The sequence below is a fragment of the Notolabrus celidotus genome, chromosome 20 (assembly GCF_009762535.1).
Source record: "Notolabrus celidotus isolate fNotCel1 chromosome 20, fNotCel1.pri, whole genome shotgun sequence".
Lineage (NCBI taxonomy): Eukaryota > Metazoa > Chordata > Actinopteri > Labriformes > Labridae > Notolabrus > Notolabrus celidotus.
This window is the reverse complement of record NC_048291.1, coordinates 28,343,829-28,360,517: the sequence shown is the minus strand read 5'-3', so window position 1 is coordinate 28,360,517 and position 16,689 is coordinate 28,343,829. Positions and strand designations below refer to the sequence as shown.

General features: G+C 40.1%; 2 protein-coding genes across 3 annotated transcripts; both read right to left on the bottom strand.

Moving 5' to 3' along the window:
- Positions 1-3,444: 3,444 nt before the first annotated feature.
- LOC117832776 lies at positions 3,445-11,275 on the bottom strand. Of its 2 annotated transcripts, none has more exons than XM_034712040.1 (13): positions 11,059-11,275; positions 10,433-10,501; positions 9,397-9,601; positions 8,758-8,830; positions 8,498-8,629; positions 8,060-8,139; positions 7,936-7,976; positions 6,286-6,341; positions 6,131-6,176; positions 5,823-5,902; positions 5,582-5,701; positions 5,312-5,499; positions 3,445-3,923 (listed from the first exon to the last, which is right to left on the bottom strand). In XM_034712040.1, the coding sequence occupies exons 3-13, from the start codon at positions 9,585-9,587 to the stop codon at positions 3,713-3,715; spliced, it is 1,218 nt and encodes a 405-aa protein (XP_034567931.1). In that variant the 5' UTR covers positions 9,588-9,601; positions 10,433-10,501; positions 11,059-11,275; the 3' UTR covers positions 3,445-3,712. The 2 variants fall into 2 exon arrangements, with proteins under 2 accessions (XP_034567931.1, XP_034567930.1); XM_034712039.1 differs by having other exon boundaries at positions 11,070-11,275.
- A 3,724-nt stretch (positions 11,276-14,999) lies between these two features.
- On the bottom strand, positions 15,000-15,995 carry emp2 (epithelial membrane protein 2; the record flags this gene model as incomplete). Its single annotated transcript, XM_034712152.1, has 2 exons — positions 15,000-15,700; positions 15,809-15,995. Coding segments are annotated over 2 exons (357 nt in total), but the record flags the coding sequence as incomplete, so codon positions are not given.
- Between the last annotated feature and the right edge of the window lie 694 nt (positions 15,996-16,689).

The window sequence follows — 16,689 nt, the reverse complement described above, 5'->3', positions numbered from 1 at the left end:
TGTGCTCTTAAGTTTAGGATTGTGGGATGGGTTTGGGTCGGGTTGGGATTAGGCTGGGTCTCGTTTTTATATCTTTTCTTATTATTCTATTGAAGTTGTTTTTATGTACAGAGCTTTGTGTTACAATGTCATTGTATAAATAAAGTCTGATTGATCTGTAGTTTCTCTATCCTGGCAGGAGTTGTAGCTGACGGCGTGTGACCGTACATGCAGGTGAACACACGTTATGCTAAACTGAATACACTCTGTAGACTCTAGCTATCTGAGTCCTAATGCAGTCCTTGCTTGCCTCCGAGTGAACCTGCATGTTTCATGTTTTATATTGGCCTTAAAAACTGTGAACATGCTCCCTCTTGTAAGCATGCCATGTCTGCATCCATCATCCTGGTTATATCCGTGCTCTCTCTCTCCTACGAGAGGAAATACAGGTACCAGCCGAGCTGCAGAGTTCAATGCAGAACAAGACGAGGTGTGGAGAATATTAAGAGGTTCAGAGTTTTCTATATATTTAAGAGTTTAATGGAGCGGAGTTAAGTGTAAAATCTCCCAGAATTGAGATGACAAGAGGATCACTCTCCTGCACCCCTTTGTGAGAGCATTAACATTCCTGAAACACTTTCCCTTTTTACAAGAGGAAGGGGACTGGAGAAGCAGGTCACTGTTCTGCAGACACTTCACTTTCAAACTTTAAAGAACACATTTGCTCCCTAATCACATCTCCGCTCCACCTCTCCTTTTCTTTTTTTCCATCAGGCTTCTCTGCACCATCTTTTCCTCGCCTCCTTTTCATAAGCTCCCTCTCCCTCCGCTGTCAGCTCTAATTAGGACGCCGTGTGTGACCCGTGGTGTGTGTGTCAGTGGGAATGAGGGGTGTGTGTTTTTTAAGTGGTCTTAGGAGGCCAATCACTCAGCTGTGTGTCTCCGCTGTGTCCTGCTGCTGGAAGGGAGACACACACACAGTGCAAAGACGAATGCTGATGCATGGAAGCGAGCGTTCATTGTGGGTCTAATGACTCCCTTTACAGTTCAGCTCCCACTCCTCCGTACACGGCGTAATATCAAAATGAGCCTGACTGAAGCGGACTAAACTGGTACACGCTCTGTCTCAGCTGAGTGATGTGTTCCAGCCTGCAGGAGGGAGAGGAACTCCAAAGACACGATCTGAGACGAGCAGGAGACCGTCCTGTTGGGTGATAACGACATGAAGTTATCAGAAGCATTAGTGATGATACGTCTCTCTCTGCTGAGGGTCCTCCTGTTCATGCATTCAGTGTTTCTTTAAACTGTCAGACCAATCACTCAAAAAGCTTGTTATTCAGCGTGCTGTCGATCCTCATGTCTGACACCTTCCCCCTCACAGTGCTCACAGGCTTCAATGTAAGAATAGTCAGTCTTGAAGGCATCTATGTAAATTTCTGTCTTTCATAACCAGCTAAAAAACTCCTCACATGAGGCTTTAATGAAAGCAGATCAGCTAGAACTCACTGCTCCATCGTCTAGCTGCTGCTCTGCTGGTTCTATATGATATCTGTGTTTGCAACATGTCCATCCTGCATCCACAATAAATCCAATTGGGGCAGTTTAAGGTTTTAGCTTGCCCCATATACAGATATTATAGATCTCATTGCAACAGCCATTAGTTTGACTCTTGGCCCTGACGATTTCCTGCATGTCTCCCCTGCTCTCTGCTCTCCACATATCCTGTCTCTCTTCAGCTGTGCTATCCAATAAAAGGTGAAAATGCCCCAAAAATGCAACTTCAAATTGGCAATATAGGCGTTTTTCAACTGGAGGAACTTTACCCAGGAACTATATGCGTTTCAACCGGTGGACCCAGGGTCTAAATTTAGTTCAGGGGTAGATAATCTCCCCTCTAAAAAGCCCCTTCTAGTTGAGGTAGTACTTTTCAAAGATCCTGGGACTTTTGGGGGGCGGGGCCTGCAATGCTGAACGTGTCTGATTGGTAGATCCCTTGTATCATTATAACTTATTACCTCACATTTTTCTTCTCTTTGTTGTTTGTTGTTTGTGTTTTGGTTTTCTCCTCTACCTTCTTATTTTGATTTCATTTTACCTCTATTTTATCTTTGTTTAATCTTGATCTTTTTAACATCTGGCAAGGACTACAGATGTAAACTAGCCTTTTGGCTAACTCTGGCATATTTACAGAAGTGTTAATTAATATGCACGGTCCTTTTAAATAATAAATGAAATGAAATTCAGGGGTTCAAATCAGGCCGCATGCACAGGGATAACATCAAGGACTTTTTCCAGCTCACCAAACTGAGGTTAAAATCAAAGATCCTCCAAAGCTATACTATCACAAGTGACCTCACATCCAGGGGTTAATCAGGGTCATACCTGTGTTTCATTGCACTCAATTACCTGCAACACAAGGATGAGGATCAAAGACTGCATACAATTCTTCAAGGGTTAAAAATGTTCCTATTTAGGAGAACTATGTGTGTTTCGACTGGTGGACCCAGGGTCTATATTTAGTTCAGGGTAGATAATCTCCCCCCTAAAAAGCCCCTGCTAGGGGGTAGTACTTTTCAAAGGTCCTGGGACTTTCAGGGGGCGGGGCCTGCAATCCTGAACGTGTCTGATTGGTAGATTAACCTCAGTGTTTTTATTCCTCCCTCCGTCCACAATAACATCACACACATCTGTGATTCTCTTGATTTCTCTTTCTTTCATTAGTTTTTATTTGTTCTATCTTTTTTGTATGTGTGTACTTTTCAAAAGAAGAAGCTGTGATTCTCTTGATTTAGCAGCTTGTAACAGTAGTCTTCTCTCAGCCCACCGTGAATGCGTCTCTCCTCCCGGTGTTCCGGTTTTCAAAGTGACCCTGTAAGCTGGAGACCTTCAGCTGAACGTGTCAGTGTTTGTGGAGTTTACACAGCTGTTGAAACACAGAGGGAGTTCCTGGGAATGCAAACTAGTTTAGTTTTTATTAAGATTTCAAAATATCCTCATCAGATATTTAATGATGGTCTAAAGACGTTTATGAGGGATGCATCCGGCTGAGAGACTCGATGTGAGTCACGTTGATAAGTAGCTTGATTTTTTATACGGACACTAAACTCAGGAAAGTCCAGAATTAGTCTTATTATAAAGCTCTGACTTGCTCTCCATGAGTATCAAGAAAATTCAGCTTTCTGCATTCTCTGATATTTCTTCTCATTACAAGCAATCAGGACTGGTTTTTAGCTCATGTCACATCTCATTAGATGTTTTATTTCTGGGCTTTTCAGGTAGACTTGACTTTTATGAAGTGTAATGAAACATTTTGGGTATAAATGAGACTGATACACTCTTTAAGATTTGAGTTTCTGCAGTGTGTTTGATCATTTTATGAAACTGTGCAGAAACACAGATGTGTTGAAGCTTCATGTTTAAGTTTTTAAAACTCACAAGAGTCCGAACTGAAAAATGGGAGAGAGATTACATTTAAATAAAAACAGATTTATTATCTTCTTAAAAAAATACCAGTACTTTTTTTGTAACAGTGGAGGCAGAATAAACAAACAGGTGATTCACATCTGACTTCAGGGCACCACGGAGGCAGTAACACTTGTATGGTCCGATCCCATTCTGTCCTCCAAAATACTTCATGTCAACCTCTTTAAAACAACAGAGGGACTTTAAACGAGTGCGTGGCATGAATCAAACCTTCAGGTAACAGCTTGTGTCTCCTCCCCTTCACCTGGAGTTAGTCAGGTAAGGCAGCAGTCACAATCTCACTGTAGGGTCCAAACCTGCTGAACTTGTCCTCGCCCACCACGGCCACACACAGCTTGTGTCCGGGCTTGTACTTGCTGATCAGGACGCACATGGGCAGACGGTCGGCCTGCACCTCTCCGAGGACGTTCCAGTCGCTGAAAACGCCGCTGCCTTTAACTTTCTCCATGGTGATGTAGATCCTGCAGAGAGAGGGAGAACACATGTTTGATTTCTGAACTCTGCTGCCATCTGGTGGTGATGTTCATGAACAGCAGCGGTGCAGCAGGAGGCGGTGGAGGAGCAGAGTGATGATGGCAGAACTAATCCGTTAGAGCCAGATGTTGTCAGCCCCTGGATCTCCAGCGGCCTCAGGTGACCACAACATTCAGGGTTTAGTTCATGAAACTCTTCCAGCTTTAAAACTATTTCCCTATTCTAAATGAATGAACACTTTAATTCAGAATTCCCCGCTGACAGAGTCTACAGGTATTTATTAACATTTCATGAACTCTAATGAACTCTTTTGTCTTCACTTGGTGCACAACTACACCGCTCTTATTGTTTCTTGTTTTCCCTTACTGTCTTTACTCAATTATTTAATATTTTTACTCTTTTATTCTGCTTATTGTGTTGCCATTGAATCGATCTTGCGTTTACCTTGGTGTCTGTTTTTATTCTTTCTTGTGAATTGAGCAGCAGGCTAGCTTTGTCCTCCAAATAGAGCTAAAAAATGATGCAATGTAGATACCTCTATCATTTAGTCTTTTTAGTCTTGCTTTTAACTGAGTTTTATTCTTATAACAGTTTTATCTCACCTTACTTTATTTATTTATTTATCTATTTATTTATTTATGATCTAGTTCAAATGTTAGTCACTTTTATTTTATTTATTTATTTATTTATTGTTTTATTTATTGTTTTATTTATTTATTTATTTATTGTTTTATTTATTTATTTATTTATTGTTTTATTTATTTATTTATTATCTAGTTCAAACTTTAGTCACTTTTATTTTATTTATTTATTTATTTATTTATTTATTTATTTATTTATTTATTGTTTTATTTATTGTTTTATTTGTTTATTGTTTTATTTATTTATTTATTGTTTTATTTATTTATTTATTTATTTATTGTTTTATTTATTTATTTATTCATTTATTATCTACTTCAAATGTTAGTCACTTTTATTTTATTTATTTATTTATTTATTGTTTTATTTATTGTTTTATTTATTTATTTATTGTTTTATTTATTGTTTTATTTATTTATTGTTTTATTTATTTATTTATTGTTTTATTTATTTATTTATTTATTGTTTTATTTATTCATTTATTATCTACTTCAAATGTTAGTCACTTTTATTTTATTTTATTTATTTAATTATTTATTTATTCATTTATTCATTTATTATCTAGTTAAAATTTTAGTCACTTTTTATTTATGTCATTTCATTTAATTTATTTATCTATTGATTGATTGATTGATTGATTGATTGATTGATTGAACACACCCTTCATTTCGAGTCTCTCTCTGTCAATCTGTGTATTGTGTCTAACCCTCCCTCGCCCTCTGCAGCAGCGTCTTACCTGTACTTCTTCATGGGTGGAGCACACGGGTCTTCCTCCTCCACGTTCCAAAGCACCGAGAGGCCGGGCGGGTTCCTGATGAGGGCCAGCCGGACGTGCACTCTCTGTGGGATGTTGTAGGAGGTCGCTGCCATGCTCAGGGTGGAGGGGAAGGTGGTGGCAGGTAGAGGAGGATACTGCAGGTTGTCCTTGGGTTAGGAGAGGAGTGAGGAGAAGTTAGTCTGATCTATAAACGGTCATGTGAAGGTGTTCTGTGTGTTAGCGTGTTACCTGCTCTGAGTGTGTGTGTTTGGAGCCGTTACTCTCCACAGGAGATAATCGTTCCATCTTCACCCTCCCGGCATTCTGCTGCTCAAACTGCACAAACTCAACGGCCTCCTCCGACTCCCTCTGCAAAGATTCACAGCAGAAACAAACGACTGGGATGAACTCAAGACGGCAGAAGTTAAAGAAACACTGAAGCAGTCTTTGTTTGCTCGAGCAGCTTGTAGTTCTTTGTGAAGCTTCCTACCTGACTGGGAGAAGAGTCATACGGAGTGAGAACAGGAGGAGGGAGCTCTTCACTTAAATCTTTCACGGCAGCCGTCAGAGCTTAACACGAATTATCCACCATGACAAGGACGGGAGAAAGGGACAGGAAGGAGTGAAAGAAGAGGAGCGGTGGTTATTTATTCATGTTCTGACTGACTCTGAGAGCTTAATGTGGGTCATTAGAACAGATTACTGTGTCACTTTGTCTCTCTTCACGCTGAAAGGACAACAGAGGCTACATTAAACACATTAAACACATTAAACACGTCTAACTTTAAACCGGCTCACCTTCCTTCTCTGCTTGGATCCTCTTCAGAACCTCTTTTGTGTTCTCCTGCAGAGAAAGGGTGGATGAGCTTTAACCTCCATGTTTACACACAGAGAGACACCGGATTTTTTAAAGGGTGATTTTAGAAACACAGAAACATGGACTTCATGTTTACCATCATTTTTAAACTCTTTCCTCTCTCAGCCGCCCAGCCTGGACTCCATACGTCTGCTGAGGAAGAGAAATGCATTCATTGACTTTTGTAGTTCCACACACACACATGCAAATATTCATTAGTATAAATAATATAAATATAAATATTCCATCCTGTGCACATGTGCCAACCGTGCATGCAGCCTGTTACAGTCTGGTGATACAGTCTGAAGTGTACGGACTTGAGGGAAAGTGACACTGGTTGGCAGAGGGGTGTGATCACGATGCACCCCTCTCTCAGTGAAATACCCTCACATGATGTTCTATCAAACTCTGTTTCTTGGGCACTGTTTTAAAAGGGTTGAAGGACTTCTGCACAGCTTTGCACCCCTGTTTCGTTCTTTTATCTTTGTGGGTTTTAGTTGATTTTAAGGGTTTTTTTAAGGCCTTTTATGGTGGTTTGCTCTTTAATGCTGGTGTGTTTTTAGAACTAAATAGACATTATTCCCAGACCCTAGTCTACAACCTAACAATACACTGCATGCACAATTATTAGGCACAAACTGGCCTGCCTGCTCACCCGATCTCAACCCGACTGAGAACTTGTGGTCGATAATAAAGGAGATAATTTACAGTAATGGCAAGAAATACAGCTCAAAGAGAATCTTTGGAAAGCCATACAAGGTGCAGCTCACAGAGTCAGCAGAGAAGTCAGCAGAAACCTCTCTAAATCAGTTTACCAGTGACCTCTGACCTCTGACCCTCACTGAAAGAAAGGAGGTTATATTGGACATTTGAGAAACGCTTTAGATTTGAAATGTTTCAAAGACATTCACAGTTTTATTTTGTATACAAATGTAAAGAAAACAGTTGTTTTTGTTGAAGTTTGAAAACAGGTGTAGTAAATATTATTATTTTCAATCAACAGAATATTTAAAAATGGTGCCTAGTTCTTAATTTTCACAAGTTATATGCTCTTATCACCAACTTGCATTATAATTTGGCACGCTCATTTCTGCAGATTCTGCATTTATTTGAAAACACAGCCGACGTACTTTGAAAAGCCACACAGTTGAAGACATATATTCACTATCTGACTTCTTGACAAATTTGAGAACGACTGTTAACATAGTTTTTAACATATTCACAAAAATACTCACGTGCCTAATAATTGTGCATGCAGTGTAGTGTGGTTTTTTTGATTTAACAATTGAACATAAGAATGTAAGGATCCTAGTGAAGCTGCTGTGCTCAGAGCGTGTGTGTGTGTGTTATTCCTTACTAATCCTTATATGGTTGGTTGAATTGTGACTGGACTGATTTGGGTCAGAGGAATCAATTTAAGTTGGAAGTGTCTGACTGTGGTTTTACCTTCCTTAAGGGACTGTGGAAGACGATGACGACCAGCTTCAGGAGGACGGCTAAGGAGTGGGACCATCCTAAAGACTTTGGGGCTGAGGGGTTTTATTTTTGTCTTTTTAATAAATCTGAGTCTGACCTCTTTGTGACTCTGCTCAAACCTGATTTTAAAGAACCTGTGTATACATGTTAAGGAGTCCTAGGCTCCTTAAAGCTTGTTATTGTATTTGTATAACTTATTGTGTTTAGAGCAACTGTGATGACTGAATTTCCCTCTGGGATACATAAAGTATTTCTGATGCTGAGCTCTTACTCTGTGTTGCAGCGTCCATGGTCTCAGCCTCAGAGCGTGACCTGCAGAATCAGACATCAAATTAAACGTCAGGAATAACTGAGTGTGAATGAATCTGATGAACTCTGACCCCCGCTCCACACACCTGATGATTCCAACGTCCTCTGTCGTGGATATGTGAGTGAAAGCTGCTCCTGCTCTCCTCGTCAGTTTGTTGATCTTATACTGAGAGAGAGAGAGAAGAACACCCAGTGAAGATTTGATGCATTCAGCTTCTTTATCTTTAAGAGTTATGAACATATCAAACAAAGGAGGACGCTGGACGGCTGCAGGATGGATGCTTTTCAGATCAAGCAGGAGAGAGCCGAGGCAGGAGAGGGAACCGAGAAGGCCAGGAGACTGATTTTCAAACAGCCCCATGTAATTATGAAATGAAGGGATTCAGTAAGAAGGGAAGGAAATTAAAGAAAAGAACAAAGCAGGCAGTAAATGTGTCGAGTGAAGAGGGAAGTTATGATGGAGTCCGTACAGATTAAAGGGTTTAAGGAGAAGTGGAAACACTAAACTTGAGATTTTCACCGACCTCCAGTTTCTTGATGGAGCTCTCGTAGTCCACCTCATGATCCAGCTGCTGGATGCTCTCCATCACACTCTGCAGCTTGGTCTCTTTCTTTTTCTCTGCAGTTTGAACCTCCTGCTGGATCAGAGTCTGCACCTGCACACACACACACACACACACACACACACACACACACACACACACACACATAATAAACTACACATGCAGGCGTACGATGGAGATGTGAGCACATCCACATGACTTGCTCTGATTTGGATTCTTACTTCAGATTGTGAAAACTTCATCCTTTCATCACTGGATCCAGAGGATGCTGACCTGGAGGGTAACCTGCCAATGCTGCTTCCATTCACACACACACACACACAGACAGAAGGTGAAGATCTGCTCTGAATAGACATGAAGGTTAGGAGGCCTGCAAAGTGAACCCAGAGTCTCCCTGAGAGGAGAGGGTGGATGATACTGAAGCTCTGACGCTCGTTTCACTTCAGTGAACGCACTCCATGCAAAGTGTCGGAGCGTGTCAAAGGCAGAATGTCACTCGACTGATGACGTCGGAGGTCTCAGACGTCATCTTGATGGTTTACAAAGTTTGACAGCTGAACTGTGTGACTGACGCACCTCGAAGGTCAGAAGATTTCTGTCAAACACAGCCACCAGGTCAGACTCGCAAAATAAATGTCAGTGTGACCTCACCGCACTGTTCAGAGAGCTCATAGTGATTCTCACACTCATGATTAAAGGTCTTATGAAGCATGCAAAGTAAAGAAGGCCTTATGGAGACACGAGTACAGCGACAGAGCAGAGGAAGGTGCAGACACACAATCAGCAGGACACGATGAGATCATTCAAACTGTTGGCCGCTGAAAGTCAACAACACAAGAAGCTGTGAGAGGTCAACTCACACATGCAGAAGATGCAGGGCCATCTCTGTGTTACTTTTCAGTCCCATCGTTGCTTTCAGAGTGTTCCACCTTGAAATCGCTTTTCCAATCTTGATTCGACCGTCCGGCCTTATCCCTGTGACGCTCGGAGACGCAGCTTTACGTTTCTTTGATTTGGACGAAGGCTTCGATTTACTCTTAGCATCCGCCATGCTTTACTGAACCTGCAAGAGCGGGAGATAAGAGGAGGAGGGGGACAATTAGAAGGCTGTAAAGACCCACTGTTTATTTTGTAATAACCCAAGTAATATTATCAAGAAATCAGACTTTATTTAGAAAGCACTTTTCATACAACACAAAGTGCTGGACATAAAAACAACTTAAAATAGAATCAATTAAGAAAAAGATATAAACAAGGACCCCCAATCCTAATCCCAACCTGAGCCTGGCCCCAAACCACCCCACAATCCTGAGGTTAAGAACACAATATATGCAAAAATAATAATAAAGACAATAAAAATAAAATAGATAAATAAATAAATAAATACAATAAAAAATTAATTGCAGAAGGAACTGAGGAAACACTCATGATATCTTAATGAGGAAACACTAGAGGTAAAATAAGATGTTAAAACTCAACACAGGAAATTAAAATCACCAAAATAAAATAAATTTCTAAGATAATAAAACACTAAAATATTAAACCATTAAAATAAAATAAGCCATACTTTAAAAAAATAAATAAATAAGTACATAAATAAATCAAAATAGAATAAAAGTGACTATAATTTGAGCTAGATAATAAATAAATAAATAAATAAATAAATAAATTTGAGCAAGACTAAAAAGGTAAGTCTTGAGTTTGCTTTTAAAAATATTTGGGTAACATAAATTAGATAATGATGCCAAACACACACACACACACAATGTCTCTGGGCTGGTCTCTTGTTGACAAAGCATGTAGAACTTATCACATGTACTGTTATCCTAATGATAACAAGCTGAGCACAGTGCAATAGATCAGCTGTAATATGTCAAACACAAAGACTAACTCACCTCGCCCCTACAACATGTGAGAAGCTGCGGTGATGAAGTTGTCTGATGATCAAGGAGGACACAAAAAGACCTGCAGAAAAAACAATAATTATTATTCATGCATATGTTTTTACTGCCTTCATGATTATTTTTTCTTTTGCCTGAAAATGCCAGAAAAAAGTAGAAAAAAAAAAAATAATAATCTAAAAAAAATAATAATAATTTAAAAAGTAAAAATAAATATCAAGACCTTTTCATAATTTTTTACTCAATTTAAAAATGGAAAATACAAATAAAAAAAAAAAAATCACATTTTTTTCCTTTTGTTTTGTTTACCACAGTCCCACATGACGTCACGCTCAGGGTTGAGAGGTCAAATATTGTGATCATATATTTATGCTGTGTTCATTAATGTGACAAACTGTGAAGATTTCTCAGCACTTTGATTGATAAGCTGCAAAAAAAAACAATGAGTGAAGAAAATCCAGAGAGAAAGTAGCTTTCATCAGAACACAGCTAACTTTAGCATTCAGCTTCCTCTTAGCTAAAAACATTACAGATACTAAGGAGAAGGAGAAGTCAGCAGTCTTCTCATGTTAGTAAATATAAAACCATCTCCTCAGGAGGGTTAGCTGACAGTAGGGCTACCTGAGGTCTACCTGTGGGGGTCTCCAGGGTCCAAAAAGAAGCACCGTTAGCAGGCAGGTAAGCTAGCTGCCTGTCTGCCTGTCTCACGGAGGTCTGGAGCTCTGCAGAGCCTTAAATCATGGTTTAAATGAGGGGAAAGTTTGTTGTGTGACTTGAGTGGGTCGCAGGCTTCCTTTCATTTCCTTTGCAAAGCACTTCCGGGTCATTTCCTGTACTTACCGTTAGTGCAACTACAACTTCCGGTTCGATTCCTTCAAAATAAAAGCACCATCTACAAAATAGATCCACATTTCTGTCTTTGTTGATCTAGAACTCATTAAGACCATTTATACAGTCTATGATTAATACTGTGAATATACAATAATGTTGCAAAAAGGAGGACAGACAACTGGAATAATATTAACGACTGAATAAAATAAATTATTGAAGAATACTAATATAAGTATTTTGATTTCTAGTGCAATATCTCAACAACCATGTGCAATATTGTAATTTATTCTATAACATATTTTATTATCATACTCATCCACTAAAATTTGCTCTCTGGCTGAGGCTAATTCAACTTATTCATGTCTTAAAAGTACTACTATAGCTTTCTTTGTACATACAGTATTTTTACTTTATTTAGAATATTGAAGGTTAGTTTTTAGGTTTCTATATTTATTGTCCTTACTGTCTTGTTGGTGTGAAAGTGAAAAGAAACTTCTACTTATTGTGAAGCAGTATGATTTAAACAAATAATTTTATCTTCTCTTAAGATCAAGAATAAAGAAATCTTTATTGCCAAGTGAGCTCGCACACACAAGGAATTTGATGTGGTGAATGGAGCACTGGTACATGACTTTATGTTTGATAATAACTCTTTAAAAATCACCTAGAAAGTGGATTTAATTTTTGCATACCATGATTTAAGTGTTGAGAGTTATTAGCTAAAATGCAAAACTCTTTATAACTGTCTGAAAACTTTAGCACTTAAAGTCTTTGAGGTCCAAGCTGTCAAATATAATGCCTGTTATAAATTTAAATATTTTGAAACTTCATTTAAAATCACTGTAACATGTTAGCTTTAAAAAGTAAGAAGTAAAGATGGATGCGTGACTGGCACATACATTAAAAGTTTATTTCTTGAAAAATACATTTAATAAGATTTACATCTGATGGGGAAACCGGATAAAAAGCACCTGTACAGTAATGCAGATGTTGGAGGTTACTTCCTGTGACTTGAATATAAATTATCTGGCTCTATGATGCAGAAACAAGTTCATTAATTTTGACAGGAAACAAATAAAAAGCTCACAAACCAAATATGTTGTTTTTTTTCTGTCCACTGGGTGTCAATAACTGACAAACATTTCACATGGATACATGTGAGCGTGTAAAAACACAGGAAAATCTATAAATCACAGAACTGCCACTGATGTGGAAACAGAGGTCTGAATAAGAAGCATGTTGTGATTAAATTAGAACAAATGAGTCAAAGAAAGGAGCACAGACACTCTCATTTAAAACACACAGACATGAATCCTGTGCAGAGAAAACAAAACGCCTTTTTTGGTTTCAGTTCTTTAGAAATTGAACTTTTGAACTTTCCTCCAACATGCAGCATCACAAGACTCTTGATGAATGTGGAATTAATACTTTAGTATGCATTAAAAAAAATGTCAACTGCATAATAAAAAATAAAAACAACACATTTTTGCTCCACTTACTTCACAACAGACGATCTGCTGCTGATGAAGTTATTCATGTTGATCTTAATAAACTACGGTTCAGCAAAAATACATGAACATAAAAAACTCACAACCACAAACCATTCTAAATCAAGAGTATATCTGACAAATCAACTCTTCAAAGTGATTTCCATCAATTATTACAGATCTCCTGTTATTAAAAATAATCTCCTTTTCAACAACTTACTTTTAATTTTGATTTAAGTTAAAGGATTCTGCAGAAAGACAAACATGAGCATGCAAACAGGCTTATTATACAGAGAAACACTCCTTAGATGATAACTTTTCACAACGTATGCACCACAAATATCACAATCCTGACCTCCAGTATCTTGTTTTGACTATTTTCAAGTATCTTCATTGAGATAATCTCTAATTTTCCATGCTGTATCCCTGAATCTTCATTACAGGTGACAGAGTGAGATACATGTAGGACTTCTTTAGACGAGGTCTCATGGCTGTTACATGCCGAAGCACAGGAGGGTCATGTTTGGGTAACAGACCACATGAACATCAGCCCGACCAGACTTCATTACTTCATACAACCCCCATCACATGATGCTACGATGCACGACAGTGGTTTATAACAATAAATAACTACTTTTCTGACGTGATGGAGAAAAAAAAACACTACAATAAAAAACAAAACAAAGAAAAGCTCGTCCTTAATTCAAGTTTGCATGTTTCTATGTCGTCATCTGAAATATCACAGCACATCATTGGTTCCTTTCACCATTAAAACACAAGTCAGTAACACAAGACTACAAACAAAGGGTTAAATCCTACAAATGATACCTCCTCCTTCCTTCCTTCCTTCCTTCCTTCCTTCCTTCCTTCCTACATGCTACGGTTAAAACAAAAGTCTAGTTTTTAGAAATAGTTGTTGAGAAGTGAAGTGAACTATACATACTTAGCGAATATGTACACAATGAATTATTCAAACTAAAGCTTCACAAAAACAAAATGCATGGACCCTTTATGAAGTCCAAGGTGAGTCCAGGTAAGAAATCTTTCCTCTTCGTCTTCTGTCCGTTCTGAGGAGAAGGTTTCTTTGTAGGAGACGGGACATTGAACCAGGATGGAGACATTTATGAGAGTGAATGTTTCTCATGTGCTGTGTGAGCAGAGTGGTTGATGTTTGTTCTCAGAAAGTGCAGCAAGAAGACGAGACGAAAGTGATTGATTGATTTTCAAACTGTGAACTAGTGTGGAGTAAAATCTGGAGTATGAGTCGCAGCATTATTTGGAACGCAGTTTGTTCAGGGGAGGTTCTCTGAGGGAGAAAGATGTATTCGACTGAGGAGTGTTTAATCAAATAAGAGCAGGGATGTAACAATATCAAAATCTGTCTTTTCAGGGTGATGATTTGCCGAGTGGCTTCTCATATTAATGATATCCTCAACGTCCATCAGGTTTTCTTCCTGTCTTGTTTCTTGAAACTGAAATGTTCCCACATGCCAGATTCAAAAGACGCTGGAGCATCCAAAATCTAAAAACTATCTCTCCGTTCTCATCCCTTGCTACTAACGCTGGTGTCCGCCATTTTCACTGTAATGTTCTAAAGCTGCAAGCATAGACAAAGGAGGATGAGCATGCATGCAGTTCCCACTTCCTTCCACTGCGACTCAAACTTAACTAGACTATTGCCCAGAGGAGCTATCGCATACTGCCACAGGTCCACGGTGGTATCAAGACAGTTTTGCACACATGATAACATGAGATTGACGATACAGTTAGATCCAGACTTATTTATTTAAATGCATGATGATGACCTAACGAGGGGGAAAGCTGTTAAGAAGTAGCATCATATTTGCTCTTTCCCAGCATGCTTTAGAGCCTATTTTCAACTAATGAAGTTAAGGTGTTCACTTCAATTCGGGAGCAGGACCACGCCTAAACCACACCCTCAATCACCTGACAAGCCTACTTAAACGTAGCAAGACTACTCAACCGTTCGTCTGTTGCTCTTCAACCCGCCCTCCCTCACCTTGCTCTGCTTCAATTGCCCTTTTTTCTTACCCCTTACTACTCAACGCTCTTTTGTGCCCTTGTCTAATTCCAGGTACTGCCTGGGATCAAGATCAGCTCCGGCTAGGATAATGCTGAGACGTAATCCCCATCCTGAGTCTCCATCTGCTGGGCTATACGACGCACAATAAATCATTACATGTTCAAACTTATATTCTCGTGTGGCGTGGTCCTTGCTAGTGAATGTCAGGTTGGATGCACTGGTGATGATTGCAGGGCATGTCCGTGACAAACATACAGACAGATTTCAGCTCCATCCTCTGATTAAAGTATTATGTAAAGCACCCCTCTCTGTATTTTCTGCAGGTATGTTGGTTGCACTTGTTTATAGGATGCAAATAAGTGTTAAAAAGTGCGTCTCATACTCTAAATGTTACAGGCACAGCGTGTTTCTCAGATGTTTCCAGTGACAGATTGCTTCAAAAAGCAAAGACTGCATCCTCATCACACTCCCTGAGAACATCATCAACCAGGAGTGAGAAGTTTGTGTGAATATTTGAGTTTGTAGAGTGAATTAAAATACATCTTTAAAAGCTTTCATCATGTTCTGAACCTGAGATGTGAACTTATTGCTGATTGGTTGATGCAGATTTTGACCTCTGATGGTCTAAAACCCAGCAGTGACAGAGACATGTTTGCATGTTTGCAGGGTAAACTAAACGTCTCTTGTTTTACTGTCCGTGTGTTCCTATAACTGTCATCGAGCGTCAGCATCTATTTGCGTTTCCGGAGCACCAGGTACATGAGGCCACTGATGAGCGTCATGGGGAAGCTGATCCAGGCCAGGATGTAGGAGGAGCCGTAGGAGCCTTGTTGAAGGCTGGTCACGTGGAAGCTCTCCTTCTGCGCCGTGTAGATGGAGGCAGCGATCATCACGCATAAAGCTACGAGGAGAGAGGAGAGGAGAAGATGGTGGTTATGTTGGCACAAGAACAAGGAAAACTTCTGTTCCCAAACACTGAGTGGAAAAGTGAACTCAGTGTGTCACTCACAGGCCAGGAGCTGGATGATGGCGGTGAAGACGAATCTCTCGCCCTGGTTGAGTCTGAAGAGCTGGAGGATGAAGACGAAGAAGCTGACGCAGCACAAGATGGTGGCGAGGATCATAGTGGCCTGGACTGACTGAAGATAGGCTGAGGAGAGAGGAGAGAAGGAGAGAAGGAGAGAAGGAGAGAAGGAGAGAAGGAGACAGAAGAGAGAGAGGAGAGAAGGAGGGAAGGAGGGAAGAGAGGAGAGATTGGAGAGATAGGAGAGGAGAGAGGAGAGATGAGGAGACAGGAGAGAGGAGACAGAAGACAGGAGGGAGGAGGGAGGAGAAAGGAGGGAGGAGAGAGGAGAAGAGAGAGAAGACAGGAGACAGAAGAGAGGAGAGAAGGAGGGAGAGAAGAGAGAGGAGAGAGGAGACAGGAGAGAGGAGAAGAGAGAAGAGAGAAGAGAGAGGAGACAGGAGAGAGGAGGAGAGAGAGGAGAGAGGAGACAGGAGACAGGAGAGAGGATAAGAGAGAGGAGACAGGAGACAGGAGAAGAGAGAAGAGAGGGGAGACAGGAGAGAGGAGGAGAGAGAGGAGAGAGGAGAGAGGAGACAGGAGAGAGGATAAGAGAGAGGAGACAGGAGACAGGAGACAGGAGAAGAGACAGGAGACAGGAGACAGGGGAGAGGAGAAGAGAGAGGAGACAGGAGACAGGAGACAGGGGAGAGGAGAAGAGAGAGGAGACAGGAGACAGGAGAAGAGAGAGGAGACAGGAGACAGGAGAAGAGAGAGGAGACAGGAGACAGGAGAAGAGAGAGGAGACAGGAGAGAGGAGACAGGAGACAGGAGAAGAGAGAGGAGAGAAGTAGAGAAGGAGAGAGGAGAAGAGACAGGAGACAGAA

Excerpts from the sequence above, each read along its gene's own strand:
- LOC117832776 (XM_034712040.1), bottom strand. The coding sequence starts at position 9,587 with ATGGCGGATGCTAAGAGTAAATCGAAGCCTTCGTCCAAATCAAAGAAA. Across the intron at positions 8,630-8,757 it reads TGAAGTTTTCACAATCTGAA|GTGCAGACTCTGATCCAGCA; the intron begins GTAAGAATCCAA and ends GTGTGTGTGCAG. Across the intron at positions 6,177-6,285 it reads GAAAGAGTTTAAAAATGATG|GAGAACACAAAAGAGGTTCT; the intron begins GTAAACATGAAG and ends CTTTCTCTGCAG.